This window comes from Athene noctua, chromosome 6, assembly GCF_965140245.1.
Source record: "Athene noctua chromosome 6, bAthNoc1.hap1.1, whole genome shotgun sequence".
In the NCBI taxonomy this organism is placed as follows: Eukaryota; Metazoa; Chordata; class Aves; order Strigiformes; family Strigidae; genus Athene; species Athene noctua.
Genome location: NC_134042.1, coordinates 42,908,508 through 42,925,292, shown reverse-complemented (window position 1 = coordinate 42,925,292; position 16,785 = coordinate 42,908,508). Strand labels below are relative to the sequence as shown.

At 41.3% G+C, this 16,785-nt stretch overlaps 2 protein-coding genes across 5 annotated transcripts in view; one reads left to right on the top strand and one right to left on the bottom strand.

Moving 5' to 3' along the window:
- Nucleotides 1-10,189, top strand: part of TMEM179 (transmembrane protein 179) — a 30,810-nt gene extending 20,621 nt beyond the window's left edge. The window contains exon 5 of the mRNA XM_074908773.1: nucleotides 10,089-10,189. The gene's annotated coding sequence lies outside the window, so the exon portion shown is untranslated. The remainder of the gene's footprint in view (nucleotides 1-10,088) is intronic.
- Nucleotides 19-9,368, bottom strand: C6H14orf180 (chromosome 6 C14orf180 homolog). 4 transcript variants are annotated; one of them, XM_074908776.1, is made up of 5 exons: nucleotides 9,130-9,368; nucleotides 6,645-6,768; nucleotides 4,726-4,752; nucleotides 1,882-1,952; nucleotides 19-1,797 (listed from the first exon to the last, which is right to left on the bottom strand). In XM_074908776.1, the coding sequence occupies exons 1-5, from the start codon at nucleotides 9,181-9,183 to the stop codon at nucleotides 1,750-1,752; spliced, it is 324 nt and encodes a 107-aa protein (XP_074764877.1). In that variant the 5' UTR covers nucleotides 9,184-9,368; the 3' UTR covers nucleotides 19-1,749. The 4 variants fall into 4 exon arrangements, with proteins under 4 accessions (XP_074764877.1, XP_074764878.1, XP_074764875.1 ...); XM_074908777.1 differs by having other exon boundaries at nucleotides 1,882-1,949; XM_074908774.1 differs by having other exon boundaries at nucleotides 19-1,952.
- Nucleotides 10,190-16,785: the final 6,596 nt, after the last annotated feature.

The window sequence follows — 16,785 nt, the reverse complement described above, 5'->3', positions numbered from 1 at the left end:
CAGAGATTCATCAGCACACAAATTTAAAGCCTTTCTTCTTTATTACCTAAAGAGCAGGGCTGAGATGGGGAAGAGGGAAGGGAAGCAGTGGTGAAACTTACCCTCTGAGCTGGGGTACCCGAGCAGTTTGCACAAAGACCCCCTGAGCTAAACACTCCTCCTGAAGCAACCTCCTCTTCCCGGAGCAGCAGTGTGTTGAATGCAATTGTTGTGGCCTTTGACATCTTAGGAGGAGCATGACAACAGCCACTGAAGTCACTTCTTTCTGTCTTGGACTGCAATTTTTTTGACTCGTTCTCAATCAAGTTGCTGCCTACTCTTCTCTTGAGACAAGGCTGCATATGGTGTTTCTTTTTATCCTCTGCCTAGTTGAAGTCCTTGAGCTGTTTGGAATAAAGTTGTTGGAGCAGAGAGGTATGGCCCTCTTTTTTTAAAAAAAATCAATTAAAGCACCATTTTTCTTTTCGGTGGGTTGCAATGGCAGGGGAATTCAAGTCAAGGTCTTGCAGGCATGTATTCCATCTTCTCTGCAGTGTTTTCTTTCTCTTTTTTTTTTTTTTTTTCCTTCTTTTTCTTCTTTTTCCTTTTCTCCAGCTCTTACAGGTTGTGATGTCAGTATTATCATACCAAATAAACCCAAGCACACATCAGGTGCTATTTGACAAGAATCTAAGGACTAAAAAAGCTGGTTGTGCTGGCTTGGTCTAGGAAGAAAACATAGCTGAAGCTCATAGGCTTGTACTCACTTGTTTTCCTCTCAGACACCCAGAGCACCATACAGTATTTATTGCATGGTGTCCATTAAAAGGATTCCCTTCAGAAAGGTGCATACTGTGGTGGGGCAATGGAGGGATAAAGGGACTTAGTCTCCCATGCCTTTGTAAACAGTCCATATTACCATTATATAAGGCCTTAAACAGCCAGGCATAATCTCTGACTGAATACAAACACTATCATAAATCTTGTAAGCTCAGCTCCTGGGGTTTACGGACTGAATCAAACCCAGAGGATTAAACTACTGATTTGATAATTAGCCTGGGATTCAATGCTGCTATTTGTTATGTTAGACAAATAAACTACTTACAGTTTAAATGAGTTTTCATGTTCTTTTTCACACCTGGGAATCAAGTGAAACATTAAGAAACAGCTTTTGCCCATGGAAGAAAAAAACGCATGAAGGCAAACAAGAAAGCCATTTGCTGAGATATTACTAATAATAATTTCAGGTGTATACATATAGCAGCTTGCCAAGCCTTTGGCCACCAGGGCATTGTTTGTGTAATAGCCCAGCTTTACTTTAACTTTTGCAGAATAGCTCTTAGGAAACTTGAGGAGAAAGATGATTTAGTATTTAAAGCCTTGACCCAAGACTCAGGAGACTTTTCTTCAGAGCTTGCTGCTGCCTGCACAGATCAATGTATTTATCTCTCTACTTCTGCTCCACATATCAGTTTATAAGCTCTTTGGGGGACAAAATTCAAATACTTGTTTGCTGTTTAGAATGATGGAGCATGAGTTTGGTGGGACCTCAAAGTGCTAGTATGACCACTCACTAATGTGAAAAAAAAAACCAAGAAAAAAAAAGGAGAACAAGTGGCTGCTGGACAGTGCATAACAGGGGTGGTTTTCTTGCTCTTCAAGGTGGATGTTCATGTGTTCCCTGCATGTGACTGGAGTGGACTGGGAGCTCTGCTCTGCCATGTGCTGGTTAGCAGTGCTCTGAGATGTCTGTCAGGCTGGACGGCATTGCTACTGCCTCATAAACCAAGTCCAGCATTTCTGAGCAACATGTCTTATCTGAAGAAAGAAGATAACAAGTTGGGATTGAAATTCCTCCAGGACTTTGACATCTTGCTTCATGCTGGTGTAGTAGAGACTCACAGCTAGGATCAGCACTGCACAAAATGAGAGCCACAGGAGCACAGGCAATCCAGATGATGACCTGTCATCTACTGAATGGTGATGAGGAGAAAAAAGAAAGCAGCATTATTTTAGTGTCATCTCAAACACTTCCCAAATTTGATCCCCTGCTGATGCCTTTGTCCCACCTTTCTGAGAACAGCAGGGTACACAGAGCTCTGGTTGTGAGTACTTCTGTAGGCATCAGTTAAGTGATAGTGAGTCACACCTCCTGATGGAGAGTGGCGAGTATAAAATATCTCATCTAATGGAGCATTTAAAGAGTTTAATTATATACAAGAAGAACAGGATTACCATAGCTAATGCATGATCTCAAGTTTTCCTCCAGAAATTATTTTTTATACTTTTACACTAAATGTTGTTAAATACTAGGAGAATATTAAGCTACCTCATCTAATCATTTAATACTCAAACGTTACATAAAAGAGAGATCTATGTTTCTGTCCTCTTCCCCGGTAATTCAGCTTGTTTGGGGCTCCTGTTAATTACAGTAAAAGCCAAAACATGGCTCAGTTAAACAAGAGGCATATTTAGAAAGCCCCGGCAGGTTTAACCTCCCTTTAAGTGGTAGGTGTGCTAATTACACTCGAACATCCTTTGCACTTGCTTCTAAGCAGAGGGAGACTGCAAACATTTTTCTTGCCCTTAAAATAAAGTTCAAGTATGTTTAAAGTGTCATAGGTTGGGCACAGTACACATGTGGAAATCAATGGGCTACATTTAGCTTGCTGACATCGATACCCCAGCCCTTGCACATGTGTAGCCATCCACGGGCCTTGGGGACCCAGTGTGATTCAGATCTGGCTGCTCTGTTTGGCTGCATGGCCATTGCACAATTGGTATTATTTTATAAAGCACTTTGCCTATTAAACATGCAGTATAAAACCAAATTCATGCCTGAATAAAAACTCGTAGTGTGCAGCTATTTTCCTGCCATATGCACATAATCAATAAGGAGATAAAAATGTGGTGTGTATTATTATGGGTAAAGGGCCAACATTAGCTGTAACATATTTAAATTAGCTTCTACTATGAGCCCTGGAATACACACCAGTCAATTAAACTGTCATACAGATGTACAGAGAGGAAGGTAAAAGTCATAAAACCAAGCAAGAAACACATAATAATGTATCAAAAAGTGTATGGGGAAAAGCTAAAATGTTAATAGGCAGTCATTTTATAGCTAACCAGAAACCAAATCAATGTCCCATAATAGATCTGAGTGAATTATTTGCGGCAAATAATTTATTCATTTGAATTTAGTCCTTCTGTTTGTAAATTACCCATGAGCAGACTTCAATTTTATAAATTTGTTTATTTGGCATTATTCTATGAATGGTTTATATGAAGGTATTTAGCCAGGGAATTACTCACCACTTTCTGCTTTTGCAGTGATTTGTGATTTGGAAGTTGGTATTTCCCTTGTGTGATCTCCCACACCACATGACACAGTTCTCAGCTGGGTGACTACCTGCCTTTCAAAGCATGGGGCCTGGCTGATGAGCATAACTGGTAACAGTGAATCTTTTCTGTGAAAGCTAAACTGTTTTTCACATCAGCTCTTTTCTATGAAGTGCTTATAACATTTTTCAGTCTTATCAAAGTTACTTTCATCTGAAATTTCTGGGTGATCTCGAATGCAAACTTAGCTTTTTCTTTTCCTTATAGCCTCTCAGTTAGGGAGTATGTTCAGTCCAGGAACAGAAAAAAAATAATGTGGAAGAATAATCCCACCCACAAAATAGTAATGAGCTATGCTCACAACAGGTTCAGCATATCACTACAATTCTGTGCTTAAATGTATGTTTGTTCTTTTCTAGATCACAAATAGAAAATGAATGCTTAAATTTGTTAGTTTGCTTGTTGGAACAGCACACTTAGCCCTAGCCATGTGCCCAGTCTAAGAAAAGGGGAGTTTATCTGAGAAAAACACTGGCCTGGGATACAGGAGATTTTGGTTCAGTTCCTGCCTTGGACGCACACTTTCACTGCCAGCTGAGGGATATTTGGCCTTTCCTTTTCCACCTGGCTCTTTCCTGCCTAGAGTACCTTGTTCCTAGCCCTATAATTGCTTTAGCTGATGCTGCCATATGCATGAGCATACAACCCCTCTTCCTGGGCAATAGGAAGAGCTAGGAGATATATGGACATTTGTTTGGGAGGCATATGGCCTCCCAAAACTATGGTTCCGTGTGTGTGTGTATACATACATGTATATATGTATCCCTCTCCCCTTACTGTCTTGTATACACCAGGGGCTGGATGTTGGCCAGGACCTCTAGAAATGGTCCCCATCATAAGAACATCCAGATACATACATTTGCTTAAGGGTCTGTGGGGCTGCCTGGCCTCAAACATCCTTGCAAATGAAGAAAGCAAAACCAGATTATTTTTATTATTTCTACCCCGCTGCCAGCATATAAATGGTCTCTTCCCCACACATGAATGTCAGCGGGGAGAACTATTGTTTCGCTTGGGGTGCTTTCCCTGCATATCTTAGTGAAAAACCTGTGCCTATTCTATTGCCATAAAATATATTAATTATATTTAAATTAAAAATAGCTTCAGGGATTTCGTTTTTGTTTCCACTATTTGTCTTACTAGATGTCTTGTTTAAAATACTGCACCAGGCCTCATCAACACCTTGTGCTTCATATGCTGAGAAGAAAAAACAACAACTACTGACAGTACAAAATGCATCGTACACGGAAGATATATTTGCACAGTGCATCCCAGCAGCCACAAAGCAAACCCAGGTTAGTGCCATTGGATGGCTCACAGTTATAATGTGAAAATTCAACTTACCCACTACGTAGTCACAGCAGGAAATGGCTAGAAAACAGAATGAAAATGTTCTTACATGCCTGGAAAAGCCTCTGCAGCAGATGAATAAGAAAGCAAGCACCAAGCGGGGTCTCTGAAATTGCCTGTCACCTTATAGTTGCTGAGCCACCTCTTACACCGCTTTTGGCTGTACAGATTTATGTCAGATGAGGACCTACCCACTCCATGCAAACATGCAGATGTAGATGCACTTCAGAGAAGTGAGAAAAAATTATTGTATGGGGGGAGTTCAGAGACAGATTGCTGCTGTTGCAGGGAGGTCGGTAGTCAGCTTTTGCAAAAAAGACCTCCCTATTCTGTTTTTTTATTTATTACTCCCTCTATTATCATTTCTAGAAATGGAAAGGAGATAGACCAGCAGGCTGAGAGAAGAATGAAAGTTAAGAAAGAAAAGCCCACTGTCAGATATAACTTTCATCCAACAATATCCTGGAACTGCCTTTGCTTGGCAGCTGGGGCCCAGAAACGATCCAAGATGAAAAGTCCAGAGAATGGAAAAATTTCGGTGGTGCCAACAACCTTCATCTTACCAGCCTCTATGTTAATAATGTTGTCTGGACAAACAGCAAATCATTAAATCACAGGCTGTTTGCAACACAGAATACTAATTATGGGTTGGGACATTTTTCATGTCTTCATGGAAAAGAGTCAGAGTCTTCTCCATCCTTGCAGCTCCCTGGAGCTCAAGCATGGCTGTGCTGAATTCAGAGCCAGTGGGAGATGAACCTGGTCTCCTGGGCTGGACTGCCTGCAGGATTACCAGCACTGATGTGGGACACGGACTCTGGCAGGGAGCTGAAGGAGGTATTAGCTCTCATCAAAATCCTGCTCTTGAGCAGTCAGATACGCTTTGAAGAACTTTGGGCTGACTCACTGAATCTTCCCAGGAGTTCAGTTTTGATGGGAAAGCCCAGGACATGTCAACAACCTTATCAAGCAGCAGCTTGTCCATCCTGCTTTAGGAGGTGCCACAAGCAACATATTGCAAAACCAATGAGAGGTCTGTTTATAGACACAGCAGCAGATGCCGAGCCTGGTTTTGAGAAGCTGAGTAGCAGTCCAAACAGGTGGCTGACATAGAAATGCTACTATTCCGTCACCTGTGTTTTCACTGACTGATGTATTGAAACCATACAATTTTAATTCCCTACCAATGAATACAATTATTTTTAGCTGAGTCAGTTTTCAAAAGTCAGAATGAAACAACAGTTCTTCTCTGGCCGTTAACTGTTTACAGCATATGCAGAAGTGCAAACTGGAGCTTTGTGCTAGACCTCTGCTTAAGGTCACTCCCAGTTGACCTACCTGCGAACTGTTATTTTAAGTTCATGAATGAAAGTCTAGAGGTTATGTTAGCTGTATCATTCACTGGCAGAAATGGTCACATCCGGCTGTTTTTAACCCCAGTGGGCCAGCTAGGCTCAGACCTTTACTATTGTATCTCGTGGCATGCATGCTGCTCAGAAACATGAAAGGGTTGGCTCCCTCCCAACCATTACGTCCTAGTTACTCAGAATGACATAAGCCTGTTTAAATTTGGTCCGAGACCCTTTTCTATGAGTGGAAGCATTGTTTTGGGGTAGGCCTGGGGCCAAACCCATGATCTACATAGATCCCCATGGGGGCTGACTCAGGAGTTCACCATGAGAACAGCCCTGAGGCTGCTCTAATGGGATGCAGGAACCTGTCTTCACAGAATCACAGAATTCTCCCGAGGCAGGCAGGCAAATGGACCAGACACAATTCTGCAGAGCACAGAATTCCATGCTGAGCTCAAACACACAAATAACATTATCAGAGGGGGAAACTGATGTGGACAGACAGGGTGGATGTTAAAAGCTAGAAAGGTAATGGCAAAAGTCTTAATAGCTTGAGCGTACCATGTTCAATGACTTCTGGCTCACGAAATCGAACCCTTCTCTCTGCTTTCCGCTTTTCCCCCACAGCTTCGTCCACAGGTGGCCTTTTCCTCAGTATTGAAGGAGGATAGCTACTGTCACCTGTCTAAAGAGTTGATCAAAACACAAAACACATGGCCATTCAAGCTGGAGTATTGCATTGGGTGAATCTTTGAGCTTTTGTGGCTAGGTTATTATGTCCCTCAAAGGACATGATATAAAAGACATCTGTTTTGACATGTATGGTCAGACCACTGTAATATTTATAGCAACACAATGTGGATATTCCTCCATTTACATAGATCTTCAGTACTCTAAAGTTGTCTTCTCAGGGAAAGTTTTGGTTAAAGTAATGGATAGTAAAGTGTTAGAAAGGATTTCTCTAAATTGGAGTGAGCAGTTACTGAGGGTGGCTGCTTAACAGCCCTGGGGGAGACAGACATAAATGTGATATGAAATATATGAACCATATCATCGGGAGCACCTTTGAAATGTTCTGAGCCAAGATCTCCATTCTGAATGCAGTGTTGCCATTTCAACAGCTGAGACTGTGCAGTAGTCTTGGGTTTGGACACTATCCTGATGGCTATGAGAAGGTAATTTGTTTGCATTTTGATATCACTATTATGTTGTTGCTCTGGTTTTTGTTTGGAAGCCACACTCAGCCTTTGATAACGGACTCAGATTGCTATGGATTCTGCCAAATGACAAGAAACAGAGATGCAATAATAGCAATAGGTCCTTCTGCCTAGGAATGCTCCCACAGTCAACTCCTCAAAGTGAATCCAAAGCATCTCAGTTCAGAGACACCCACTGTCCTCTGGAAGTGGAGACCAGATGGCAAATTTTCTACTTTCAAAGACCTAAGTGGGTGGCAGAGAGTCTCCACATTTTATTTTTACTTTAAGATCGAAGTAATCTTCTCTACCCCTTTGTCTCCCTTCCCTCTGTTCCTCTCTGGGTAAAGGTTATTATTTCTTAGATGGTTGGTTTGCTGCTTCTGATCACTGTCCCTGCTCTTTTTTTTCTTTTGTGTGTCATTTCCCCACTCAGTAATTGCACGGTCCTTCCTCCATGCTTTTCTTCCTGCTTTAATCTTTCTACTCCTCAATGCCTGTTACTTTTGCCAATTTTTAGACTCAAATACCCTGCCCTACACCTTTTCTCTTTGGATGCTTTCCCCACACTCACCATTTCACACACCCACTCTTTGGGTTGCAGAAGCAGGGTTAAGTCCCATTAACTACAGTCTGGGGGTGTCAGACCCCAGAGTACAGAGGATAAATAGGTTTTCCTTATGCATCACACACTGAATAATTTCAGAAAGGCACATAACGTAGTCAGCAGGAACTGCCATGCTGTGAGGAATGTCTTCAGCTTTGATATCTTCTCCTGAGGGATTTATAAACCAGATTTCAGTTTAACTTATCACTGATAAGGACGCTTTGTCTGATCTTGAGGTCATACAAGCATCCATATCACCTCTGTCTCATGACTGGGGACAGCGTATGTTCAAGATCTGTGTTTTATATTGAGCCGTTCAGAAGCTGGAAGACCCATCCAGGGTATGGAAAACCTGGATTCAACTTCTTCCTAAGTCCAAAGGAATATGAACCCACATCTCTTATATGCATGCCCTCATCATCAGAGCTATGGTGCACACATGGGAGCAGGGAATCTCAGTCTCTGCCACTGAAGCTGTGTTGTTTGGCCTCAAGTAATTAAATATTCATTGAGCTAAAGAAAGAACGAAAGAATGACTTTACAACCTGGTGTTTGGGTGCTCCCTTGGGGGTGGGAGAAGTCTGCTCCTATCCTTGCTCCAATGAATACTTAATATGAAATGCTTAAATATTCATTGGAGCAGTCACTGGGAACAGGGTCACTCATCTACCAGGTGAGTGCCCTAATCATTCTGCTATAGCCACACACACACACACTTTCTGGCATAATGAATATTTAATTATTCTGTGTAAAATGAAACCAGTTTAGGGAGACACTGCTCAGCTCAGACTAGAGGTGGCTATAGCTTTAGCTAGAAGGGCTCGTCCCACGGCACAGCCAAGGAAACTGAACCTTACATTTGAAAAGATTTATAACTCCAAGTGCGGCTTTTGTCCATATGAGTTTTTACTTAAATACTTAACAGCAACATCACAGCAGAAGAGAAAAACATTAAACAGCTAGCTGTTTGGGTAGCATCTAGCCAAGAAAGACCTTAAAAAGGAAGTAGTATTCACGATATTTACTAGACTTTAGTAACTTATGGAAATCAAAGATATACAGTGTCAGAAGAAATGATGCATTCTCCCCTCAGACACAAACCTGGTGTTAACATACCGTCACAAGAGCTGGAAACCTACTAAAGTGCTAGTTGGGAAATTATATGCCCTTAAAAACAATCCAGTTTTTAAAAGCTCCAGGCATTGGACACAAGGACTCTATCGCCCACCAAGAGATTACTTACCGGCAGCTCCTCTGTACTAGGATCAGAAGGTGGGGCTGGACATATCTGGGACATGTAATCTGCATGCCAACATGAAGCCTCCCACACGCAGCTTCAGTTGGAAAGCCACTTGCTCAAGAAAATGAGAAGGACGGGGAAAAACGTCTGGATATCCCTCTGCAGCAAGGACTGAGGAGGCAGTGCCACCGAGCAGATGGGAGCTGCAGCAAATGACAGAGGAGTGGAAAGAAGAGTTTCCGCCCTTCATACCAGTGTTGGCTTGGGAAGGATGACGTTACTTGAAATGTACTCGGTAGCCAAAAATAGCACATAGTGATAATACTGATTGTGCAGTGGGAAAACAGGGCTTTCCTGGCAACTGGAAAGGACCTGAATGGAGCAAATAACAGATAAACACCTACATATTTATATGCGTAAACATGAAGTCAAAGATGTTCTTTCCAAAATGATTGCTGCGTTTCCATGATCATGTTGTTCTCCTTTCCAGAAGCCATTCCCAATCTGAAAAATCTTTCAAGTGGGATTGCTTTTAATCCTTCTCCCATTCAAAATATGTGAATAAAGCTATCAGGAAATGATATAGATGTAGTGGGATCACATATATCTCCCTCCAGTACAGTTATGGCCTCACTTTATATGTTTTACAAATTAGATCCATTATTATAGTAATAAAATGAGATTTTAATATTAGACATTTCTACAGATATTATAATAAGATTATTGATAGGAAAAGAGGTGATTTACTGCTCAAGAGGCTTTAACAACCCCTTGTCAAATGCTGAAGGCTGGTCAGCATCAAATATACAGTTTCCAGTCAGAAATACCTGCCATGACTGCTGAAATATGGTGTTTACTGTGTCTACAAGCACAAGGTTGAGCTTTTTTTGCTGTTCTTTTCTCGGAGTTATTTATTTGCTGTGACATGTCTAAAGTACTCCACTTTTGTGTTATTTTTCCAGGTGGTTGGATGGATTGTCCCATGGCATGCTCAGACTGGCCCCTGTTTTGCACCTACCCATTGGAGCGAGGGTTGCAAGATGCTTACATTGGCACTAGGAACCAGAGGGCATAGCAGCTCTGTGGGCTTTACTGTTTTAATTCTTCCTTTCAGGAATTTAGAGAGTGGGTGAGAACATGGGAAGCACTGGGATCCTTCCTCAGGGAAAATTGGGCCAGCACAAACTGAGGAAGCACCTATGGTTGATGTGGGGTCAGCAGCCCCCTTGAGACTTGCTGCCCTCCTGCAGCTCAGCCTCTGCATGGATCTGCAGTGCTTGCAGGGGCTGCTTTGCTCAAGCCCTTCCCTTTCCAGTGGTGAAAGTAGTGTCAACATGGAGAAGAACAGATTTTGCTGGTCTGGGGCTCTTCACTGAATGCACCATATCTAAAAGCCACCTGGAGAGAGTCACCTTACCTTCTCTTTCCTGTACATTGGGGTGATGAAAGGCTTTTCCTCATGCTGCAACCGGCTCACAGCTGCAGGGCTTGTGAAATGCTCTCAAAATCCCCTCTTTGGTGTGTCCTGCAAGTGTTTCACAGCAGTTATTTTGGGATGTCTAAGCTGAGCTTTTTCTGGGGGAAAAGTAGTTCTTCAAAACTTTTCTCATAGTTGATCCCAGACAGAAAGGTGACAAAACCTTCCAAACGACGGTCCCTAGCTTCTTCTCTGGTTCCTCCTTCCTCCTATTGTGATAATCACTTGCTGCTAATTAATGTAAGAAGGAATTTACCTGCCTACTTTGGCCAGCAAAACTGATGGAGGTGAGAAGAGGGAAGTCAGACTCTAGTTTCATCTAGCTTTGACTTTCTCCATGTGAATTGTTTCATTTATTTTTATTAGTGTCATCCAGTAAGGCACATAAGAAGGTCTTGTGCAGCTTCTTATTCCTGCAGAGAACAGCAGTGACCTGAATGAAAAACTTTGTTCCTGTCTTTTTCACTGAATCTGGCTTTACTGAAAGAAAGGTCTCACATTTTTCTAATTGGTCAGAAACTTTTTAGTATTTTCCTTAAAAAAACCCTGCAGAAAATTTGAGGGGGTTGTTTTCAAGAAATGGACGTATGGAGACAACATTTATCACTTTCAATTCCAGAAACCATTTCTTTTCAGTTCTAGATTCCCCTTAAATATAAACAAATTTTCTGTTCCTTTGACTGAAAAATAATTGGGCAGCTTATAAATGTTTTCATGAAAGATTGCTATTCAAATGCTGGGAATGATCATTTCATAGTACCATTCTCACTTTTATCCCACATGTTAATTATATTGATAGTAATGGTTGTAAATGCTTGAATAATTAGTAGTTACCTGGGCACTCAAGTTCCAGTGGATATAGATGTCAGGAGTTCAAATCTCATAACAGGAACAGATCCATTCCTACTAAGTGCTTTTGATTGCAGTTTAACAACCTAAAATTGGATATACATTAGGAATAAAACACAGTTTAATGCATGAAGTGAAAGATTCCAGGAAAATAACTTGACTAGCCTCTGAAATCACTGGTAATAAATAATAGTTACAATAGTGGCATAATTTCTGCTTTAGAAGCTGGAAGAATTTCCTTTAACATTGCCCTTCTTTTTAAAAGTAATTTTTCATCTAAGCTTTGATCTCATTTCATGCAACATATGTCAGAAGCAAAGCTGGACAAAGAATTCATAAATGAATTATTTAGCTGATGAGTGTCACCTCTATTTCTTTCAGCTAATTGTTCACAAATAGATAGTGACTTTTGTGAACGCATTCATTATTCAGATTTATTCAGTGGATAATTGCTGGGAGTAATTCTTTGTCTGTAGATTGCTTGGAAGCATTTTGCTGTGAACATTTAATAGTAAAAATCTATCCAGGCTTTCAATATAAGACAAACTAAAAATATCTGTAATTACTGACGGAGTCCTTAAACACAATAGTATACTGCAGACTTAATGAGCAATGCCAGTTTTCAGGAAGAACACCATTACTTCCTATGGGAAGCAAAGGGAAAGCAAAGACATCTCAACTATCTGTGTGGTGCTGACTTTGGATGGTGCACGTTGCATATGTAAATAAGTTTTTACAAGAAAAGGGTTGCTTAAGTGTTTGCTCAGCAGAAAACCAAAACAAGTCTGAACAAAACATGATTGACTTCCCAGTGAATAAATATGAACAGTCCACACAAAGGAACTAAATGCACAGCCAGTGTTTTCCTGCAGTAGCCCAATGGAAGATGTCTAGGAAATAAACATAAGATGATAAAACAATTTTACACTCAGAGGATAGCTGTGTAACCATATGAACTCTTTTTCCATTTCCTTCTGCAGGAATAAATATTCTAGACAAGCAAAGTACTTTGTAAATGATGCCTTTGTGGGGATTCGTCTGGCCTGGTTCAATTATTTTGAAACCTAGCAATTTTCTCATATCATTGAATCTGGTTTTATTGCAAATAGGGTCATAGAAATAGTCACTCATTGTGATAATGGACTTAGTTTATCTTAACTATTAACACTTCCAGTAGGTTTACACACACGTATATATTCAATATTTATGGATATGCACAGTGCATATATATTAATGAAGCAACTTTATCTCCAACAATCTGAAAACAAAATCACGTAATACCATACAGTGCGGGGTGCAGTGGTAACTGGAAGCAGCATATCAGGATAACAGAACAGAAAAGGAATAAATAAATTAGAAGGGAGTCTTCCATATCTTCTTCAACTTCCAGAGTGTCAGTTGAGCCTTTGTTCAATATTCCACCTTTCGTGGTTCTATGTGCTCTTGATTAATAATTTAGAGATGCACCTTTTGGCAGCAAGGTAAGTTTTGTGTTTGCCAAGAGTGATTTTCCACCAGTCAGAGAATACATCAGGAAATAAAAAGGCAAATTGCCCCAGAGTATAATTATCTGTATGCTTTCTTCCTTTTTCTGCCTCTGGAGAAACAGATTTACTCCTGGAAGGTGTGGGACACCCATGAGGTGTCGTACAGGACTGTTTCTGCTCCTCAGACCTTTCACAGAGGAAAGCACTGTATAAATCCTGACCTCAAGACAAAAATCAGCCCTTTGGTCTGTGCGTTTCCATGCATATTCCACGACCAGAAGGGTCACGGTTAATGTCTCATCTGATGGTCACTCCGAAAGGAGGTGTTTCTGTGGAGTTGGGGAAAAAAAAAGATCAACACAAAGAATAATGGAGACAGAGTAATGAATGGGAAGATAGTCTGATAACATCTGGTGTGTGGGGCCAGCTGGGCTGAAAGCAATCAGTTCTCATTTCTGTATATTTAATTCTTGTGATGCCCAGAGATCTGTGTACTCATGTGCATTTGTCCCCAAGGAAGAGTAGTGTGGTCAGTGCAAAGCGCACATCATCAGTCCCTGGGGTGCTCCATGAAGGGCCCACAAGGTTATCCTCCCAGGGACACCTTCTTTTTGCCCTTTAGATAATACTACCCTGTGCTGGAAGTTTTCATGATCACAGATCTATAAGCTCCCCTTTGATGCAGGTAGGCAGACCTGAGGCCATTCATACAGGAACTGCAGGCTTTTGGAAAAAATAGATTAGGCATGGTAATATCACCATGCAGCCATCTGATCCAGCACAACAGAATTCATTTCTGAAAGCAGAACTCTGGCTTTATTTGTGGATGTAAGCAGGTCCTTCTGAGTGACAATCATCTTCCTAAAGCTGTGGCACCAGTTTCATATCCCCAGCGTGCAGAGATTTGTACCGGTTTTGAACTGAGCTCTTTTCTAAGGCAAAGACACAAGCACTGAGCAGGATGTGTAGTAGGGTTTTGCATTATGGTGAGAATATCCCCGCTGTGGGGCACAGTGATTTCTGCTCTGTTGGGACTGGCTGGAAATGATTTAACTCTGTTGAGGAACCTGGTCTCAATTCATCCCTGGCATGAATCCAGTGACTTATAAAAGGCATGGATCTGTCTCCATTTCTTAATATTGCCTCTCCTATTCATATGTCTTTCTGGGTAGATGTTACAAATGACCACAGAGTACTTGTGATGATACATAGTAAACATGGAGAGAATTTCTGGCTGCTGAAATGAACTTAAATAATTACAGAATGATTCCACATCCATTTCATAATTAGACTCCTGAGATTATATCCAAGCTATTGTTTGTGATTCAACATGCATTTTTATTTTGGAAATGTCCCATAAGCCATTAGGTTTATTCCACCTGAGGCTTTCTAATTTGATCTGTTCATCCTGCCACTGGGATCTAAATGTAAAGCATGTATTGATCGAATGAGAGTTACCAAGTAACCAAATGCTAATACCTGCTGTTGGCTCACTGATTCTGCATCACCCAGTCCTGTGGACGTGGGGTGTAGGGGATGGACGGGGCTGGAGTGAGTGAGGTCATTCTGAGTCAGCTTTTATCACACACTCATCATATTTTAGGAACAAAGAGGAGTTGAACTGAACCTCTGCTTAAAGCATCTGGGCTGCTGTTGATGGCAGGGCTGCCACCAGCCATGAAATGAATGAGAAGGGTGAACCCACTGCCAGCAGGAGGATGGCCGAGCTGGCATAAAACAGAAACAGAGGCAAAAAAGGCGTGAAAATAAAACACCTTAGAAAGAGCTAAAGCAGAATTATCTTCAGAGTTCTGTTTTAGTGGTAATCGATTTCTGCTCTCTGTTGTGTTGATTGCAGCTTTCTGTAACAATTCCCCATTTTCCCGGGTAAGAATTGGCCTGAGGAGAATTCAGGCTAGGATGACTGCAGGGTATAGCCTAAAAAGAGGATTAGCAGTCTTGTCTAAATCCCAGATATCAAAAGGCTCTTGTTGACTTCAGCGAGCCACTGTCTGTCCTTAATGGATTTTAGAAACCTGGTAGCCATTAATGCCAAACTGGTCCTGAGAGGGGCAGCAAGTGGGACTGACAGCAATGGGAAGAAGCCAAGGGAATCATAAAGCACCTAGATGCAGGCATCACTACATAAGATGATTTGAAGGCACTGATGTAAATGCTCTTGAGCTCCATTTGCAGTGTCACCTTTGAAGGGGATTAGATTAATGACATGAAAGAAGAACAGAAAAATGGAGAAAAGAGCAGATCGAAGCGTAAGAGAAGCCCAAATGAGTAAAATATGCATGAACTGGAAAGAGTTTGGATGGATATTGGATGATAAAGGATATAAAAAGCAAGTGGTAAATCCCTCTGTCATTGGCAGCCACTTTATATTAATGTTAAGTCTATTCATGCTGATATTTGTTCTGGATTTAATTTCTTGTAATTAGTATGTAAGTCTCTCTCCTCCACCTCTCCAAACCCAGGAGGCTGGTGTTTCAGACTAAAACAAGTAGGTTTAACAAAGAATAATTGGTACAATTTTCAAAACTGGCCAAGTGCTTCTGGAGCCCATATTAATTGCATCTCAATTTAAGCTGAGGTGGGGAAATTAAGTAAGGGAAAACTCAGGCAGCACATCAAAGAATGCTTGTGGACATCAGGATATACAGATAAGTCAGGCTGAAAGCCAGTTACGTTTTGCACAGGCAAGGTGAAGATTTAAGCTGTGTTTTTGTTCCAAAGCAGAACACCCTTTGGCATGCCTGCAGGAGTGTTGGAAGGTCCTGCTCACACTGAGACAATTTGTGTCTTACAGTGGGTATCTGAGAGCAGGATGGGCTATTACCGAAGAGTGTGGAACCAGGGTCCAGCTCTGATCCCTGTCAGGTTTGGATCAGATCCTTAAAATGTGATGTCCCTAGGAAGCAGCTTGTTAGTAGCTGCCTTGTAACAGTTACAGCCCTTTCTTTTCTCCCCCTTCTCTCTCTTTCATTCTTGTCAGAAATTTGGTCTGGGACCAGGAAATCTCTCAGCTTAAATTAATATATTGGTCAGAATCATCTCTGCTTCCACAAATGGGCTTTTTCTGATGTGGAGTGTTTTAATCAGCATATTTTTCATCATCTCAAATGTATGAGCCCTTCAATCAGTCTCCTCAATGAAACAATGGGAATTACATTACCTTTTTCCTTTAAAGCTAGACAAATGCAAAGGCAAGGAATAAGCTTCACAGGACAGCTATGGAGATGGTGAATTAATAGCGTCTGAAGGAAGGAGAACTGAAACTGAACTCTTAGTCTATCATATGATTCTGGCTATGTGGCTGTTCCCTGACAGAGGCAAAACTTCTGGGTACAGAGAACTGGTTCAATGTCTTGCATTCTCTCTTTCTTACATTATATCCACTCTAGCAAGAATTACTGGGAGAAGTATTGAGACTGGAGTGGTCTTTTTCTCTCTACCTAGTTAGTATTTCTTCCTGTGTATTGGAGAGCTGGAAAAAGTTAGATCCCCCTTGGGCATACTGGGGCAGAGTCTCTTTCCCACTCTAAAGTGAAGATGATGGAAGGGTGACGCCATCACTCCCCCTTCCCAGAAGAAGACGACCTCTCCTGCTTCTGTGACTCCTCTGAGACTGTAGAACTGAAACATCTTTTCCTGATACTCCTGGTTTTGGCAAGCTTTGTCACTTGCTACACGGATAGTGCCAGAGCTGGGAAATGGACATTTATCTCTGATGGACATATCTGACAGTCTAAATCAAAAAGTTATTAGCAAGGGATGCTATAAGACTTCTTCACAAAAAGTTGTCTTCTCTTTGACTGACATATTTTCTTTACAAGTCTT